The 19,674-nt window shown below is 35.4% G+C and overlaps 1 protein-coding gene across 17 annotated transcripts in view; it reads right to left on the reverse strand.

Annotated features, from left to right (window-relative positions):
- Positions 1–19,674, reverse strand: part of kcnq5a (potassium voltage-gated channel, KQT-like subfamily, member 5a) — a 251,683-nt gene that overhangs the window by 60,675 nt on the left and 171,334 nt on the right. For all 17 annotated transcript variants that reach the window (XM_073920922.1, XM_073920928.1, XM_073920924.1 and 14 more), the window contains 2 exons: positions 12,338–12,428; positions 3,213–3,339 (listed from right to left, as the gene is read on the reverse strand). In XM_073920922.1, coding sequence (XP_073777023.1) covers positions 3,213–3,339; positions 12,338–12,428 — 218 coding nt within the window. The remainder of the gene's footprint in view (positions 1–3,212; positions 3,340–12,337; positions 12,429–19,674) is intronic.

The following is a 19,674-nucleotide window of genomic DNA, read 5'->3' on the forward strand; positions in this document are numbered from 1 at the left end:
CTTAGACTTTACAGACCTGAAACTTGCCTTTAGTACTTATTCATTGTTGCTCTTAGTTGTGTAAATTGCTTCCTTGTCCTCATTTGTAAGTCGCTTTGGATAAAAGCGTCTGCTAAATGACTAAATGTAAATGTAAATGTAAATGTAAAGTGGGTTTCCTCCGGGTGCTCTGGTTTCCCCCACAGTCCAAAGACATGCGCTATAGATGAATTAACTAAGCTAAATTGTACATACTGTATGTATGTGAATAGGAGTGTATGGCTGTTTCTCTGAGATGGGTTGCAGCTGGAAGGGCATCCGCTGTGTAAAGCATATGCTGGATAGGTTGGTGGTTCATTCCGCTGTGGCGACCCCTGACTAATTAAGAGACTAAGCCGAAAAGAAAATGAATGAATGATAATTAAATAACTTTAAGCTCTGGTCTCAGATTTGAGCTGCCTCCCAAATGGCACACTGTACACTATGCTCCTATTCACTATGTACTTATGCACTTACACACTCAACAGCATAGTTTATGAATGTAGTGTTGTCCCAAATGGAACACTGTTTTTTTTACTAAGTAGAAATTATAATCGTAGAAATTATAATCCCAGAAGTTGTTTGATAGTTGCCAAATCAGCAAAATGAATGACCAAATTACCAAATAATACCTGCCATAAGTATAACCACATTCACCATCGGGAGGCGATATAAGCACTCTATGAATATTGGTTTCACAATCCAAAACAAATAAAGTAGCGCCCCTTCTGCTACATGCAGTTGTTGAGTTTGTGAAGTGTCTAACTGTCCACACTTCATTTTACCGGTTGAATAAGTGCTTTTAAGTAATTAATAAAGCAAATGCTAATAAAGCTTACCCAATTCACCTGTACCGCATGTCTTTGGACTTGTGGGGGAAACCGGAGCACCCGGAGGAAACCCACGCGAACACGGGGAGATCATGCAAACTCCACAAAGAAATGCTAACTGACCCAGCTGAGACTCGAACCAGCGACCTTCTTGCTGTGAGGTGACAGCACTACCTACTGCACTACTGCGTCGTCTCCGGATAATTAAAGTGCACTTTTTTTAGCGTTTTCAGTGTAATCGCACTACTTAAACTACTTGTACTACAAAATAGTGTAGAATAATGCAAAAGTATGTTATTTGGGACGCACCATGTGTCCTACTTACTTATTATTATTATTTTTTAAACCTTCTTTTCCCCCCAAAGTATCTTATTTCCTATTTTTTCCTATGCTACCTCACAACTGACCTGTCTTCCTCTGAAATGTATGATGCTTGTGTATGGTCGGAGGGTGGTCCAATTTCGTTGCATGTGTTGTAATAATTAAAGGCTCATAATTATTATATGTTGGGGTCAGTAAGATATGTTATTGTTATTAAATAAGTATGTATTCATAAAGTGATTAAAAACATGTTGAAAATCCCGCTTTTTTATTAATTAAACAAATATGCAGTTTTATTTACCTTTATTTTTATAACCTTAATGTGTTTTACCAATTTATTTTATATTTACCAGTTATATTATTATTATTATTATTGTTGTTGTTGTGATTGCCAGTGATTACCTCCTGTAGTTTGTTGCAATCGCCAGTGGGGTTTTCTCTATTGGAGATTACTGCTGAACGAACTACAACTCCCATCTACACTGATTACAAGGACTATAAATATACCTCACATTCATTTATACATTGCTGAGTCTTGTTTATTATGAAGCGTTTTCCTGGTTTGTTTTTTGGTGTTTCTGATCCTTGCCTAGTTTTTTGTCTTGTCCCATTGCCGCCTAGTCTGACCTCTCTCCTGTACATTGACCATTATTTTTGGATTACCCTTATGATATTTCGCTTCTGTTTATAACCCTTGCCTGCTCGACCTTGATTAATAAACTGCATGTGGATCTGCAAGTTTGTTCTTAGCGTTTGATTCATAACAGCTATATTATTATTCTAGCTGCTATTATTATTATTATTATTATTGTTAATTATTATTATTATTATTATATTATTGTTACTTTATATTTAATTAACTGTGGATTAACAGGATGAAAAAAGGTAAATATACAAATATTAGTAAATCATTTAAACTGTTACATTTTTCCTTTTTTATTCTCTAGTATTGTCATTGTACAGAAATATCAAAAACGTCCATGTCTCGCTAACATTTGAACGCTGTTGAGCCCATTCTTAAACACTGCTTATTTGCCAGTGTTCACATGCTCAACAGAAATGACTGTAATTGGCTGTGCAGATCATCAGTGTAAAAACAGATGCAGGGACACTGGAGCATTTTAAAGCCATGAAGATCAGCTGAAATGTGTATGAGTTGACATAATAGTGATCCACTGACAAATCGAGTGATCTTTGTGGCTTTATAACACTCCAGCATCCGTATATTTGTTTACACTCAGTCAAAAGCGGTGAGTTTGGTAAACTGATAATCTTAACAACCAATCACAAATGTTGGCGGGAAATGGAAGTGTTTAAAATTTCAGTACAGATTGTACCGAATTCCAGTATCATGACAGCACTAATTCACTCACATACCTAATTATGGTGTTCCACATGAAGATGTTTCTATTAATTTGAAAAGATAACATATATTAGAGATTGCGGTTAATAAACACAGTCAGTGAGCTTCATTAGAGGTCCTCTGGTGTGCATGACACAGTATGCAAACGTCTTTATACAGTTTTTAATGGGGCATGCTGAATAAATATGGTAAGCTGGGAGTGGAAACTCTTTCTTTTTCTTCTGTGTTTCATAATTCAGAGTTAGTTACAGCGCTGATGGGGTTCTGATGGGACTTGCACTCTTAATGAATAAAGATGAGGTTCAGTGCTTGACACACACACACACACACACACACACACACACACACACACACACACACACACACACACACACACACACACACACACACACACACACACACACACACAATATACTGATACATTCAGCCTAAATTACCCTCATACAACACAATACCACATACCCCATATGTGTAATAAATATAAATAGCACTGGTTACTTATTGCCTGTAATCTTTCACTAGTACATTATTGCATGTTTTTGCTGAAGAGGGAATTAAGAGAGAAATCTTTCGTTGGTTAAGAATGTTTGAGTCAGTCATTGATTCCCATTCAGTTCAGTTAACACAAAAACCAGCACAGCACATCCATCTCTCTCTACAAACACATATTTTTATCTTACCTATCACACAGAATGGTTTTCTAGCGAAGCGCAGTCGTCCTTGCCATCCCCTGTACCGGCAGCAGCATCCAGCAGACCAGATGCGGATGATGTACTCCAGACCAAACACAACAATCATCACAAACTCCTGCAAATCAGAAATCCAAACATCAGACGCCTCACTTCATTAAAGCGTTTCTGACAATTGCCTTTCTTGTGATGTGTCATGTAGCTGTTTGTCAATGTCAGATGAGTCCAACGTTTAAAAGCTCAATTGGATTTACAGTTTCACAAAAGAAAGAATTGATTCTAAATCACCTGAATGACCATTCAGAAATTATTTGCATAATACATTTGCATATTATCAGTCAACGGTTTTTAATGCCTGCCCATAAAGTGAGCTTGATTTTACTGTGATATTGTTCCAGCTTAGGCCTGGAAGAGTTTGATTTGAGCTGTTGGTAATTTGAGAAGACTTTGTTTTCTGCTCCACAAAAGCAAAGCAAGACATTTCCAATAAAAATCGAGCTCATATCATTATACCTGTTTGTATCATAAGTGCTAAGGAAACAGTACAGAGCTAAAATGTAGGTACTTTACTGAGCATGTTAGATTATGGGTAGATAATGGCAATCACAACAGACTGGATCATCTGACCAATCAAAGCAGAGCAGATTCTCTGAATGTTGGATTTAGAGAGAAAAGGGTTCTGGAACGAACCATTACCCATAAAACAAGGGGGAAAAAACAGTCCAGGCTAATCAGAAATAACTGCCTCAGCCTACATTTTTACGAAATTGAAAGTTTCAGATGACATATGCACTAGAGGTATGCACTATGGTATGTTACAGTCCACTTTTGTACCTGTCCATAAAAAGTCAGGGCTTGTTGTACAGATCACCTAGCGCAGTGTAAGGAGACAAGAAAATGTGCAGAGCTGGTGGTCCTCCAGGAACGTGGTTGAGAATCGCTGGCCTAGCGAACCACTGACCTACTGTAAATCAAACCAACAGTGCTTTCAAAAGCAAATGTAAGAGTAATCTGCGCTGTGACCAGACAGTTTTACCCTGATTTTACATTTCTTTCATCTCTTTTGAGGAACCATACTGAACATCACTGAACTTAAACCAGAGTGCTCTGAATCATTGTGTACAACATTGAATACAACATCATTCAAAAAGTAAGCTACTGAGCAAACTGACCATGCTAGAAATTGTCCATACAAATCATACACTGTTTTGTGGTGTTTATTTAGTGTTTTGCAAAAAACTGCACAAAAATAATCCTTTATTCATTGACAATACGTCCCTGTAAATATCATTAGTGTGAAAGTAAACAGAAGTACGTTACACTGCCCTCTAGCATTCATTTCATCTAGAAATGTCAAAGGTATGTTCAAGTATGTTGCTGCGGTATCACAAAAAATGAAGGCTGAAGCTCATATTTCCAATGAAACTGTTGGTAAAAAAGGTGATAAAGCAAAATATGTTACTGAAAAATGTACGAAAAATAGTAAAGGGGTGCTTTTTAACAGTACAATAGAAAATTTAAATAAAACTCTCACAAAATATGCTTTGTTTAATATACAGTACCCTTTAAATTTAGACATGGATATTTAGCAATTAAAAACACTGGATGTGTAAATACACAAAAATACATTGGTTAACTGCCAGTGGACGATTCTAGCTACTGTAACATCATTAACCTCTCAGCTAATTCATCATGGGCACCATCTTTGCACCTGCTAATTGCACTGTTAGATAAACCCCAGTTGAGTTCACAGAGGGTTTTACCTAATTAAAACATCTGTCCGCACAGATCTTACACTTCCAGATACATCACACTTTCACTAAATGCTTAAAAACACTCAAAACTTCAATGCTTTTGTATCAGCTGACACCGGCTGTTGGGATATTAAAGAGCCTGTGAAATAAACAAATCAAAATGTATGAACTAGCATGTCTTTTACACTGCACAGAATTGGTCTGGTTTCACACATACTTGAATTTGGGTTCATCTTATGTCATCACAAACATAACAAAAAACAGAATGTAGCTAATTTATTCATTTGGTGCTATTATGTAGAACAAAGTGAAAGGAATGGTATTATTGTAGTGGATGTGCATCCCATGAAGGCTTGTGAGTTGCATACTGATTTTTTTTAGAAGAAAGCTGATTGCGAGTCATTCATTTTCTGCTTTGATTGCACTTGCAATGCACTGTATGCTCAGTTTAGCTCTTATCCCAGCTAAATCATCAAACCGTCACCACCTACATGTGTTTTGTTGAACTAATGACACTGTCATTGGCCAAAGTGTATGGGTATGTTATTTTACTTTCTAAACAAGTGCACACAAGTCTGACTTGCTTTCATATTCACACAAATCAAACACAGTTCCAGTGCAACCAATCTGTAAATCTTTCCACAAGCAGATTTGGGTTTTGGACCATAGGTCTGCATTACCAGTTGCTTTGTGAACCACACAATGTTTCACACTGAGCTGACTAAATTGTAACAGCATCCTACTGTAACTGTTTCAAATAATTAATTTGGATTCATCATGTTTTAGTCAATTTTGGATCATACTTACAAAAAAAAGAGGAAATATAAAAGCTATTATAAATAACTAAATATTTTAGAAGTTTCCAAAAATATCTAATATATAATATTAGATAAAGTAAGTAAGTACTGTGTATTTATATAGTGCCTTTATTATGAAAGTCCTTACACCCTAAGCACTTTACAATCATAAGGGGGGTCTCTCTACACCACCAGCAGTGTACAGCATCCGCATGGATGATGCAATGGCAGCCACAGGACAATGACGCTAGTGCTTCTCCACACACCAGCTATAGGTGGAGTGGATAGACAGTGATAGAGCCAATTCAGTGGATGGGGATAATTGGAAGGCCATGATGGGTAAGGGCTGATGGAAGGAATTTGGCCAGGACACAGGGGTTAAACCCCTACTGATTAACAAGAAGTGCCATGGGATTTTTGATGACCACAGAAAGTCAAAACTGTATAATGATAAATAGCTAATATTTTAAAGTAGATATCTAATCATAGTAACTTTATTTAATAAAGTTACTTTCAAACAATTTTTATTCATTCATGATAGCATAAACTCTCTATAAGTTGCCTAGCAAAAACTTACTCCATTTTCTTCGTTTTCCGAAGTTACCCCCCATCCACCCCTTCTCCCGCTTTATTCCTTTACCATGGGGAGCTCCTGAGAACTACCTTATCTCGTACAACCCTTACATGCTCAATCGACCAAGTGGGAGCCTTGAGCTCAATTATCTCCGAGCTCAGGGTTCTCTCCCGGGACAGCATGCCAAACCTGCTAACATTTATCAAACAATTTCTAAGTGTGAACCATTGAATTTAAAATGAGTTAAAACAATGCTATTCTTAAGGTTTGATTTGGGTCAACTTAATTGTTTTATATTCAATCCACTTAAATCTGTAAAATTTATTAAGTCTATTAATCTATTTGTGTTGGGAAAACATGAAGAAATAGTTTGAAACCCGGCATTAACTCTTTTTGATAAAGATTATTAATTTAGAAATCCAAATGGTATGAAATTCTTACATTTCCTAACATCAATGCTAAAATTGATAAACATAATAGTTGTGTAACTCTTGTGGATAATTTGATTCGATTTTTTTTTTTAACAAAAAAATCATACACAAAACAATTCTTTAAACAAAATACATTTCAAATAGGTTCGAAATGGTGCGAGATGATGCACAAGCTTATTATTTTCCCACCCCATTACCACACACATCATTTGTTACTTCAAGTTATTTCTTCTTTTACATTTACTAAAATTATAGTAAGTACACGTAAATTGTACAAGTAAATACATTTATACTTGTATACTACAAATGATAAGTTGCTTGATGTGTTAAGCTGATTATAAATATATTTAATATAAATATTAAATCCTTAACTTTTTCAAAAATCTTGAGTTTTAGGGTCAGTGATTGAAACTGCTGCTATTTTCTAAACTAATGGCATGCTAATTTTCCAGTATTTCTCAAGAGTTTTGTTTTTCCATTTAAAAATTGCCTCCTCCATGCAGCTGTTGATGGACACAGGTCATTTTCACAGGTCAGATTTCACATTTACCCATCCCTCAGGGCCAAGAGGCCTGGAATAGGCTTTTAAACTGTCCTGTCCTGATCTACTGTGACAGATGAGCTGAGCTTCCCACCGCTTGACCCAACACTGTTTGCTTATCCTGAGCACTATCTGATACTGGAGGCTCTGTAGGTCCTGCTTTCCCACCAGTGGGGTTGACGCCATCGTCTCCTGCTTTCAGGACACAGTCTCTCAACGTCTCTCAATGCAGCCTCTTTAACTGAAACAGGAACACCTTGGCCTGCTCCATCAGCATTCCGGTGGGACGGAGGTGCTCAATCACTAAAAGCACCGTGCTGCTTTCTGTTGTCACCTGAGAAGGTTCCATCAGCCAGCAAAACATCTTAGTGAACGGATAAAACCAGCTCCGCATAATACAACTCATATCAAATGGTCTAATCCACATAATCGTCTTTTAACGCGAGGAAGTGAATAAAGTTTTTCGAGAGGTCTTGTAACACCAGATTAGAGAGTAACTCCTTGTTTAGAGACAAAGTCAAATTTACCTTCAGTGACCCTACAATCTTGGTCTAAAGGTCCAAGAATGGTAACTATAGCAGTTAGTTATATCAATGGTTCCCAACCTGAGGCGCCAGAGTTCACAATTGGGCCCGGGAGAAGATAAGTGTTGAGGTAGAAAAAGGCATAAAAATGCTCCACTATAATATAGGGCTGTACAAATAATCGAAAATCCGATTTCGATTTCAAACGACTATAAAAAAGCATTAATCGAGATAAACGATTATTGCATCATATACCTTTCGCCACCTTTCTAGTTGTACACGTGTTGCTCTTGAAAGCGCGAACGAGCACGTGCTTATGTGTGTGTGCAGCAAGCACACTCAGTCAGAAGCATGCGGCCGGTCAGCATTCAGTCTCATTCGCAGTCTGAGAAGCAGACATCTAAAGTCATTAACGTGAGCACTTTAATGGTCAAATAGGTGTCAAAACGCGGTGTTTAGTGATTATTTATATTAACCCTCATTTGTGTAATAAACAAACAAGTTGAGAATCAAAAGACACGTGAAAGAGAAACCAAAGAGACAGCGAGACATATTCCTGCTGCCGCCTGTTTCTATGATTAATCAAACAACTAGAAAATCCCTCACTAGTCTTGACTGAAGGACTGCTGTAGCTAAAGTGTTTTACTTACAGTGAAGATGCTTAAAGCACAGTTTGTTTAATATTTTTATTCTATTGTATTTATTTCTCTTTCCTTTGCAGGGTGGAAAATAACTGTATGTATACACTTGAAGTCAGAATTATTAGCCTTCCTAAATATTAGCAACCCTTTTCCTCCCAATTTCTGTTTCATGGAAAGAAGTTTTTTTTTTTTTTTTCTAAAAAATAATAATATTTAAATGAATTTAATATTGTATTTCTAATAACGGATTTCTTTTATGTTTGCTATGATGAGAGCACATAATATTTTACTAGATATTTTTTAAAATACAAGCATTCAGATTAAAGTGCAGTTTAAAGGCTTAATTAGGGTAACAAGGCAAGTCATTGTATAACAGTAGTTTCTTCTGCAGACAATCAAAAATATTTATTGCTTAAAGGGGCTAATAATATTGACCTTAAATTAAATATTTAAACCTGCTTTTATTCTAGCTAAAATAAAACAAATTAGCCTAGAAGAAGAAATATTATAGGAAATACTGTTAAAATTCCTTGCTCTGTTAAACATAATTTGGGAAATATTTATATAAAAAAAAAAATTCTCAGGAGCGCTAATAATTTTGACTTTAACTGATAATCGTTTTGAATAATCGTGATTACAATTATAACCAAAATAATCGTGATTATGATTTATCCCAAAATCGAGCAGCCCTACTATTATATATGTATTTTTAAGTACCAAAAAAAAAAAAAAAATAATAATAATATATATATATATATATATATATCAAAACACATGCCTAAAATTCCAACATAATAGTAAAAATAATTAAAATAAATAACTTCAAATAATTGTTTAAATTTTGCTCACTCACGCAATGTGCTTGTCAACGTGTTGTAAAGGCAAAATAAAAACAAAATCGGCAGAGAGACGTAAATGCAGTGATTCTTCAGAGGCGAAGAAAAAGATTAAACAGTATGACAAAGCCTACCTAAATTTTGTTTTTTTTGAAGGCCAAGACAAGTTAAAACTGATTAATTTATATTTTCTATACATATAGATATAGAATACATTATATATTAATATTACACAAACACACACATACAGTATATATATATATATATATATATATATATATATATATATATATATAGTACATATGTGTGTGCGTGAGTGTGTATTTTAATGCTGGGGGGCTCCAATGTTTGTATATGCTCATGGGGGGGGCCCCTAAGAAAAAGGTTGGGAACCACTGAGTTATATGATCAAGCTCTTTAAAGACATTAATCCCAATAATAAATAAAACTCTTCTTGCAGAAGAACATTGTAGCTGGAGCTAATTTTTGGTTTATTGATATGACGAATCATGCAGAAACTGGGTTACTACACACCATTAATCAACCCGACAGATCTAAAAGAGTCAGAATATAAATACTCATTTCATGGTCTGTTGAAATTCCTGATTCTGATTGGCTGGAAGGAGCAGCAACCCAGTGGCAATTGCTGGGGCCTTCAGTCCTCTGTGTGATCTTGAGGACATTGACGTTTGCTTCACCGGGGAACTGTTTTTTATCAATCGACTCACATATATGCTCAGAAAAATTGTGAGGAGGAAGCTAACACGTGTTAATAAGAGCTATTAAAATTGTATGCCCATGTTGTTTACATGCTCACAAACAATCTCTCATGCCCACACAACCTGTCTCGGTATGCATGTGACTAATTTAAAGTGGGGACTAGGAGATCTTACATGTCATAACCGATGAGAATTCGGTCAAATATTATTATGCAAGAGCAAAACTGGTTTTACTTGTCTGTAACTTCGCAAATGACCACAGAATAAGCAGGATAATGAATAGATTGCCGTGCTTTAAAGAATTTTAAATGCACTGCACAGAGGCAACCACCCTCCACCTAATGTCGGAGGATTTTTTGTTCCACAACATTAATTCGTTCATTCATTCATTTGCTTTTCAGCTTAGTCCCTTTATTAATCTGGGGTCGCCACAGCGGAATGAACCGCCAACTTATACAGCATATGTTTTACGCAGCGGATGCCCCTCCAGCTGCAACCAATCACTGGGAAGCACCCATACACACTCATTCACACAAATACACTATGGACAATTTTAGCTTACCCAATTCACCTATATCACATGTCTTTTGAACTTGTGGGGGAAACCAAAGAACCCGGAGAAAACCCACACAAACATGGAGAGAACATGCAAACTCCACACAGAAATACCAACTGACCCAGCCAGGGCATAAACCAGCAACCTTCTAGCTGTGAGGCGATTGTGCTACCCACTGTGCCACCGTGACGCCTGTCTCCAAATTATGCATTTAAAATACTCGAGCACATGGCAATTTGTTGATTAACCCTTGCTTATCATAGGCTCATGTATGGATTTACATTAAAAAAAAATCGTGATGTATTCTCACACTTAATCAGATCTGTTCATTTTGAACAGAAAAAATGTTTTAAAGTAGTTTACTCGTCTCTCTAAAAGCTATCTTCTTCTTGGAAGCTTTGTATTTAGCTAGCAAATAAAATATTATAACTTATATTAATATTTAATTTCAAAATTATTTGGAAAATAGCAATGCAACTAGCAGGACAATGTACACTACAAGACAAAAGTTTGGGTCAGTTTTTTTCATGTTTTTTTTAAAGAAAATTATTCTGTTCATCATTTATTAAATGTGAAAAAGAAAATGTTAAATTGTTAAATATTTATTAAAAGTTTAAATTACTGCTTTCTTATAGTATGTAGTCAAATGAAATTATTACTCCAGTCATTTATTACTATTAGCATTAATAATAATAATAATAATAATAATAATAATAATAATAATTAATATTAAAGTGATTTCTGAAGGATCATGGGACTCTGAAGTCTAGAATAATAAAGCTGAAAATTCATCTTTAAAATCACTGGAATAAACGGTTAAATTAAATTATGAACTACTGTTGAGCATTTATTTTACAGAGCAATAACATTACACAGTTTCACAATTTGTACTGTATTTTTAATTAAATAATTGCAGTCTTGGTGAGCAGGATAAGCTTATTTTAAAACATTTAAAAATCATACTGACCCCAAACTTTTGTCTGGTAGTGTATGTACATTTAGACTAGGGCTGCACAAAATTGGAAAAAAACGACTTAATTTTGCGCAATACATATTGCGATATTGTATATAATTTCACCAGATTAAATTTGGAAAGAATTTACATTGATTTTACACTAATCAAGATGATTTTGTAGAGTGAATCTGCATTAAATATACTAAACCAATCAAAAGTACTGATAAATACAGTAGATTAAAGATATAAAGGAAAAAACAATAAAAAAAAAATTCTGGGAGCCTAGCAGTATCAAATGTAAAATAAAGTGTAGTTTTCATTGTGTGTATATACTTAAATGCAATTAATGTTTCTTAAAGTTAAAACAAAATTCCTTGTGTATAAATGCTTTAAATGCTTCACAGGCCTTAAAAACAGAAACAAAATCAACTATAATCTTGATTCGACATTGCAGATCCTGTGATATGACCATTGCAGATGTGCACATTGCGATATCGATGTTGAAACTATACATATTGTGCAGCCTTAATCCAGACACTTACAAAATAGACTGCTTCATTTCACGTCAATATTCTGATTAATTTTTTAACAGTATATTTTGCTACAACAACCGGCAAAATGTACATTATGCCATACTTTTCCCACAGTTAACTTTTGCCTTACTTCTTACAGTATTTACACATTTTTTCATATAATTTTACTCTGAAACATCATTATAGAGGGGAAATGGATTGTAAACAACAACTGTAAAGCCTTCAGGGGGTAGTATTAGGCTTGCGGTGCCTCACCAGTATTAGGAGACAGTGATTGGAGAGGTCCATGTGAGCCGGGATGGTGGAGAACACAGACAGAACCAGACAGCCAAAGACCAATGTGAACCTGCCAGAGAACAAAAAAAAAAGAAGAAAAAAGCATTAGTAACTGTATCCTGTCCTGTGTGACTTCACCTGAGCGACTGCAAGCTGAAAGTGTCTTTGTTCTGATGTGAAAGTACCTTAACAAATCCTCCGAATGGACTACTAAATCTGAGAGCTTTCAGAAGGTCATTAGATTGAAATCAAACCCGCTGGAGCTATTCTGCAGATCTTTCAGTAAACATAACAGCCGGTGGAGTACCTGAACGATAAACACAAGGAACTTCCCAAACAAATCATCACTTTTAGCGTCATTAAAGCTGTGCTAATGATGAATGTGTGTCTTGTATTACTATGCACTAGCACCGTGGTTCCCAACCTGGGGTCCGCGCCCCCCTAAGGGGGGCGCCAGAGTTCACAGGGGGGGCGCGGGAGAGGATAAGTATTGAGGTAGAAAAAGGCATAAAAATGCTCCACTATTATAAAGGACTTTGCAATTAATCGAAAATCCGATTTAGATTTCGGTTTCAAACGATTATAAAAAAGCATTAATCGAGATAAATGGTTATTGCATCATATTTTGCCACGTTCAAGTTGTACACGTGTTGCTCTTAAAAGCGCGAAAGAGCTTATGTGTGTGTGCAGCACGATCACGCAGTCAGAAGCATGCGGCCAGTCAGCATTCACTCTCATTCACACACTGAGACGAGCAGAGGAGCGCAGACATCTTAAGTCATCTTAACGTGAGCGATTTAATGGTCAAATAGGTGTCAAAACGCGGTGTTTAGTGATTATTTACATTAACCCTCATTTGTGTAATAAACAAACGAGTTGAGGATCAAAAGACGTGAAAGAGAAACCATTAAAGAGACAGTGCGCTATAATCCTTCTGCCGCCTGTTTTTATCATTATTAAACAAACATAACGAGAAAACCCTCGCTGCTCTTGACTGAAGGACTGCTGTAGCTAAAGTGTTTTTGTTACAGTGAAGATGCTTAAAGCACAGTTTGTTTCATATTTTTATTTTATTCTATTGTATTTATTTCTCTTTCCTTTGCAGGGTGGAAAATAACTGTATGTATACAGTTGAAGTCAGAATTATTAGCCCTCTTGAATATTAGCAAACCTTTTCCTGCCCAATTTCTGTTTCATGGAATGAATATTTTATTAACTTATTTCTGAACATAATAGTTTTGATATCTCATTTCTAATTACTGAGATTTCTTTTTATCTTTGCTATAATGACAGCATATAATATTTTACTAGATATTTTTCAAAATACAAGCATTTAGATTAAAGTGCAGTTCAAAGGCTTAATTAGAGTAATAAGGCAAGTCATTATAACGGCAGTTTATTCTGCAGACAATCAAAAATATATATTGCTTAAGGGGGCTAATAATATTGACCTTAAATTGGTTTCAAAATATTTAAACCTTTCTTTATTCAAGCTAAAATAAAACAAATAAAAGAAAAAATATTATAGGAAATACTGTTAAATTTCCTTGCTCTGTTAAGCATAATTTAGGAAATATTTATAAAAAAAAAAAAAAAAATCTCAGGAGCGCTAATAATTTTGACTTTAACTGGCAATGGTTTTGAATAATCGTGATTACAATTATGACCAAAATAATCGTGATTATGATTTTTCCCAAAATCGAGTAGCCCTACTATTATATATGTATTTTTAAGTACCAAAAAAAAATCTAAACACATACTTAAAATTCCAGCATAATAGTGAAAATAATTAAAATAAATAACTTTAAATAATTATTTAAATTTTGCTCACTCGCGCAATCTGCTTGTCAACGTGTCGTAAAGGCAAAATCAAAGCAAAAATGGCAGACAAACGTAAATGCAGTGATTCTTCAGAGGCGAAGAAAAAGATTAGACAGTATGACAAAGCCTACCTAGATTTTAGTTTTATTGAAGGCCAAGACAAGTTAAAACTGATTAATTAATATTTTCTATACATATTACTATATATTAATATTACACAAAAAGACATGCACACACACACACACACACACACACACACACACACACACACATATATATATATATATATATATATATATATATATATACAGTACATATGTGTGTGCGTGCGTGTGTATTTATATGGTGGGGGGGCTCCAAAGAAAAAGGTTGGGAACCACTGCACTAGCACACACTTTGGCTCTCTGCTATTCTGACTGACAAATAGTTACAGTATAGGAACATACAGTACATGCTTTCTCCTGGTGCACAATGCCGTATCTTTAGCATTTTTTTCTCTCTCCTGCTCTCACTCTGCATAAACAGCCCATTAAGAACATTGGCCTGAGGTGGTTGAGAACAGAGATGGACTATTGGTTTTCAGAAGCAGATGCAGCTGTGTGAGACGTGCAGTTGTATGCGGTTGTGTGTCTGAGTGAACTAGCAGACACTGCTGGGTCTTCCAGCAACTACTGCTCTTATGTTTCCAGTAAACACATTGTCTCTGAATGTCTGTTTTTTGCATTCATGGCCATCTTCTGTGTTTCACCTTTCACATCTGCCTCCCTCTTATTTTATTCTATCATTTTGTAAATTATTATTTCTTTCCTTCCAGATGTCCAATTAAAGTTAGTTTCCTGCACCAAAAAATGACAATGTAAACAAAACCATCGCATCTGTCCAGTGAAAGTAGTACATGCAGACAGAACAAAAATGACTTTAGAAACCAGATATATTTTTGGATTTTTTTTTTAATTTTTTTATTAGCGGGTGTAGGACACTACTTAAATTTCATTGAATCCTTTTGTGAATTATTCCTTCTTTCCTTCCAGAAATCCAATTAAGGTTGTTTTCCTTCACCAAAACAGTAGTCAGAACAAAAATTAGTTAGACACCAGATATAATTGTGGATGTTTTTACTAGAGGGTGCAGGACACTATTGTTCAGCCTATTGCTTATGAGTTATTATACACATTGATCCTTGATTTTTCACTTCTCGGTGGAATAAAAACCAAAAGAAAGTGATGAAGTTGCTGTAGTGAGTAAAACATATGATCAGGTTTGCATTAACCTGGTTGAAAGCAGCATTCAAAAGAGATGGCATGACGTCTTTGAGGTTCACACCAACAAAGTATTGCTAGTTGTGCAAATATTGTCATACTAATAACAACTAAATAAACAGGCTACTGTACCGTGCTAACAAATTTATCTGACATTATCATGTTATTTTTTTATTTTATAGTGTAACAGTAAATAACCATTTGTTTAATCTACAGAAATAAATTGTGATAATTTGAGAAATTTTGACACAATCTTAATATTTTTTTTTTGGTTTGACTGTAGTTTATAGGTCTTCAGTTTAAAGGGTTAGTTCACTCTAAAATGAAAATTCTTAATTTTTTACTAACCCTGTTGTTTCAACCCCCTGAGACCTTATTTCATCATCAGAACACAGATTAAGGTATTTTGGATAAAATATGAGAGCTCCCTCATCCTCCACACTGTTAATAAATTATTATTAATATTTCAAACCTGCATCAAACCTTAAACAGTTGTGTTTAACTTACCCATTAGGTAGCAAAAAAACTTTTAAATAATATTTTAGGTTCTCCATAATTAACATTTTCATTTCTTTAAATTACTAACCATGTCTCTGTTTAAAATGATTGGTTGCGCTTGAAATTCTGCCTTGACAGCCATGTTGATTGGTTAATATTTGTTATATAACACAAGGTCCTCCAGGTTGGGGGTTGAACGTTGGGCTAACAACCCACTTCGTAAAAATTTGATGTTATGAAACACCAACATGGTGCGGCTAAACATCTACTTCAATATAAACAGCCTTGGAAGTAAGTAAGTAACAAATATAAAAGCTAAAAAAAAAAATTGGAAGTTTAATCTATTAGCCATTTTAAGTTTTCTGTACCTAAACATTTAAGTTATTGTTTATTCAATGAAGAGACCACATTTGGTCAACTCCATTAACAACTCCGTTGTCAATTTTCCTTTACTCAAACAAACTGAAGGAATCCCTTTCCTCAAATTATTTGAGTAGTCTCAACTAATAGGGTTTACAGACAACAATGGTTCCAACCAGAAAGTTCAGAAAGTATCAAAAAACATGATATGGTCTGTTCAAAACAGACATGTTTCTGCAGTGGTTCAATTTGTATATTATAAATCTAAGTTAATAATTTTGTGCGCACATAAAACAAAAATAATTACTTTCTTCAACAGTTTGTTCTACTCAATGTGTGCTCATTCATGAGCATTGTTCAGTAGTGTAATCAAGCATGAATTTCGTAAAGATCACAGCACTCTCATGAACAGACACCCTATATTGAGTAGAAAAAAACTGTAAAGTAGTCATTTTTGTTTAATGTGAGCACAAAATTATTCTCGTAGCTTAATATTATTCTGGTTAAAGGTATATGGTCTGTTTTGAGTGTATTGTTCTGCACTTAAAATGAGTCGGGACCGTTACTGTCTATGACGGGTCAGGGAGCTCTCACATTTCATCTTAAATATCTTAATTTGTATTCCAAAGACAAGTGGAGGTCTCAGAGGTTTCGAACAACATCATGGTGGGTAATTAATAACATAATAACATTACCCTTTAGGTCTTCATGACATAGATTTAACAAGGTGCTGGAAACATTTCTCAAAGATTGAATTGACATACTGATATGGCAGCATCCCACAGTTGCTGTCGATTTTTTAAAAATAATCTATGATTCATCCAAATGGTGCTCAGATCTAGATCAGACTGTAGAGGCTATTTCAATATAGTTTACTCATTGTCATGTTTAATAAACCAGTTTGAGCATGACATGGCCTGCTATCCGGCTTGATGTAGCTATTGTGAGATTCAGTACTGTGGTCATAAAGTGATGGACACGGTCAGCAATAATACTCAGGCTGTCTGTGGTGTTTTAACAACGCTCAGTTGGAAATAAGAGGCACAAAAACCGCCAAGAAAATATCCTTCACACCATTAATTCACAACCAGCAGTTTCTCAAATACCAAAACCAGCCAACAGTTATGCCACATTATAATAAAATCTGATTTCTTCCATATTCTGATGCTCAGTTTGAACCTCGAAACTAAACAGATCATCTTGACCATGTCTACATGTTTACATGCGAGTGAGGTATATTATGATACTGACTCTTAATTTGCACAGGACAATTAATACAATTTAATAGACTTTTAGCAGTCTTTCAGTAGCCTTTTACTGCATTTAATCAGTAAACTTTCTTAAAAACAGCATTTAACTGAACATAAACCAACATACAGTAAATTAGTATATTCACTATAAAGGAGGTGCAGTAGGTGATTGTCTTCAGAAGAATTTTTTGTTGTGCTGGTTGAAGGTCTTTTCACATTCTAATTGTATTTATTAAGGTACATGATCTGAATGTTTTTATATGTACATATTTTTATATTCTGGGTAAAGCATAAGACTACAAAATGTTTATCCAGTTAAAATGTATACCTAGCCTGCTTTACAGAGGTGAAGTTGCTTTTATATTCCCATTGGTTCATTTTTGAATAATGACAACCTGTGACGCAGCCCCTATATGGTTTATATTATAAAGTACTGTAAAATTTTCTGACTGGTTAATGACATGATCTTGTGGGTTGTCTGCCGTCATCTTTAATGTGTATTATGATACACAATATTAATATATTATGCTAACCGGTTAGCATTTTGGCCATCACTGCCAACATTTGTCTCTAAAAAATCCGGGAGATCGGGGGGTGGTGGTGATGTGTAGTTGTCAGGGGTGAGGTGTCTGAATAACACAGCTAAGTAACGGTACAATGCACTTGGGCAACTGCTGCGATCGGACACTATACTAATGTCTGCGATCCGGGGGTGTATAGACTGTATCAAAAACCGGTGGGTGTGAAATTACGGGATTTTTCCAGGAGAAATAACAAAACGGGAGGGTGGCAGGAGATAGGTCTAAAATATTGGACACTCTCGGAAAAAAACAGGAGTGTTGGCAGGTATGATTTTTTGGCAAATCACCTACTGCACTTTTAAAATAAATTTGGGAGTAAATAAAAGGTAAACAAACTAACCAATGTGTGGGTGTCGGGGGTGAGGTGTCTGAATAACACAGCTAAGTAACGATACTATACACCGGGTTTTGGGCAACTGCTGCAATCAGATACTATACCAAAGCCGGCGATCCAGGGGTGTTATGGACTGTACCAAAAATCAGTGGGTGTGAAATTGGGATTTTTCCAGGAGAAATAAATTACATATATATATATATATATACTTTTTTAAGTTTGGAGAGACAGTGAGAAGTGAACATTTTTATTTACTAAGCATTCACTTTGCTTACATTACCTTAAAGTATCTAACATCTCTCCATTTCACACTTTTGAAAGACCACTCTATTAATATTAATGCAGGAGCACAAAGGTATAAAGGCCTGGACTGAGCATCAAACTCTCCAAATTGCAGATGAAATATAAAGTAAGCTTGAAGGGTGTTTATATAACTGGCTATGTATCCATGTCTGTGATCAATAACAAAGCAGTTGTGGGATTTGTGCGCAACTCTGTTAACAGATGTTTCCTGCTGACAGCCCTCACCTGTTTCTCTGTCTTTCTTTTTCTCTCTTTTTCGTGTCTATGAGACAGCCTGTCTGACCTACTCCTCACCCTTTTAGTGCTTGGCCAACACATGCACACCCACACAGGCCAGACTCTTTCAGTTAGTGTGAGGGCTTCTGTGAATCTCATAACACTCCATAGTATTACAATCCCCAAAGACTGGATCGTGACAGAGTTTATGAGTCATTGCAGGATATAGCACTTTCCATATCCTGGTGGTACAGCACACCACAACCATAACACTCAAACTGGTGTCATGCTACTCAACTACAGCATGTTTATTGCATTTAAGCATGCATTCAAAATGCACACACACACACACACACACACACACACACACACACACACACACACACACACACACACACACACACACACACACACACACACACACACAAAATAAGACTTCTGCTTTAATCATTACTGTAATCCAATGGCAGCAGAAACACAAAACATTCGTTTAGCTCCAAATGTCTGAAAACAATAGTAAAGATGCATCTACTTTGCACTACTTTCTTACAGGGTTTTTGCTGGTTTCATAAAGTCAAATTTAAGACTTTTAAGATCTTTCTAAGACCATAATGAATGAAATTTCAGACTTATATGGCTAAACGCTAAAATGTTTTAATGGTCCATAAGGAAAAAAGTACTTGCCCTATCTATT

This window comes from Danio rerio, chromosome 13 (assembly GCF_049306965.1).
Source record: "Danio rerio strain Tuebingen ecotype United States chromosome 13, GRCz12tu, whole genome shotgun sequence".
NCBI classification, from domain to species: domain Eukaryota; kingdom Metazoa; phylum Chordata; class Actinopteri; order Cypriniformes; family Danionidae; genus Danio; species Danio rerio.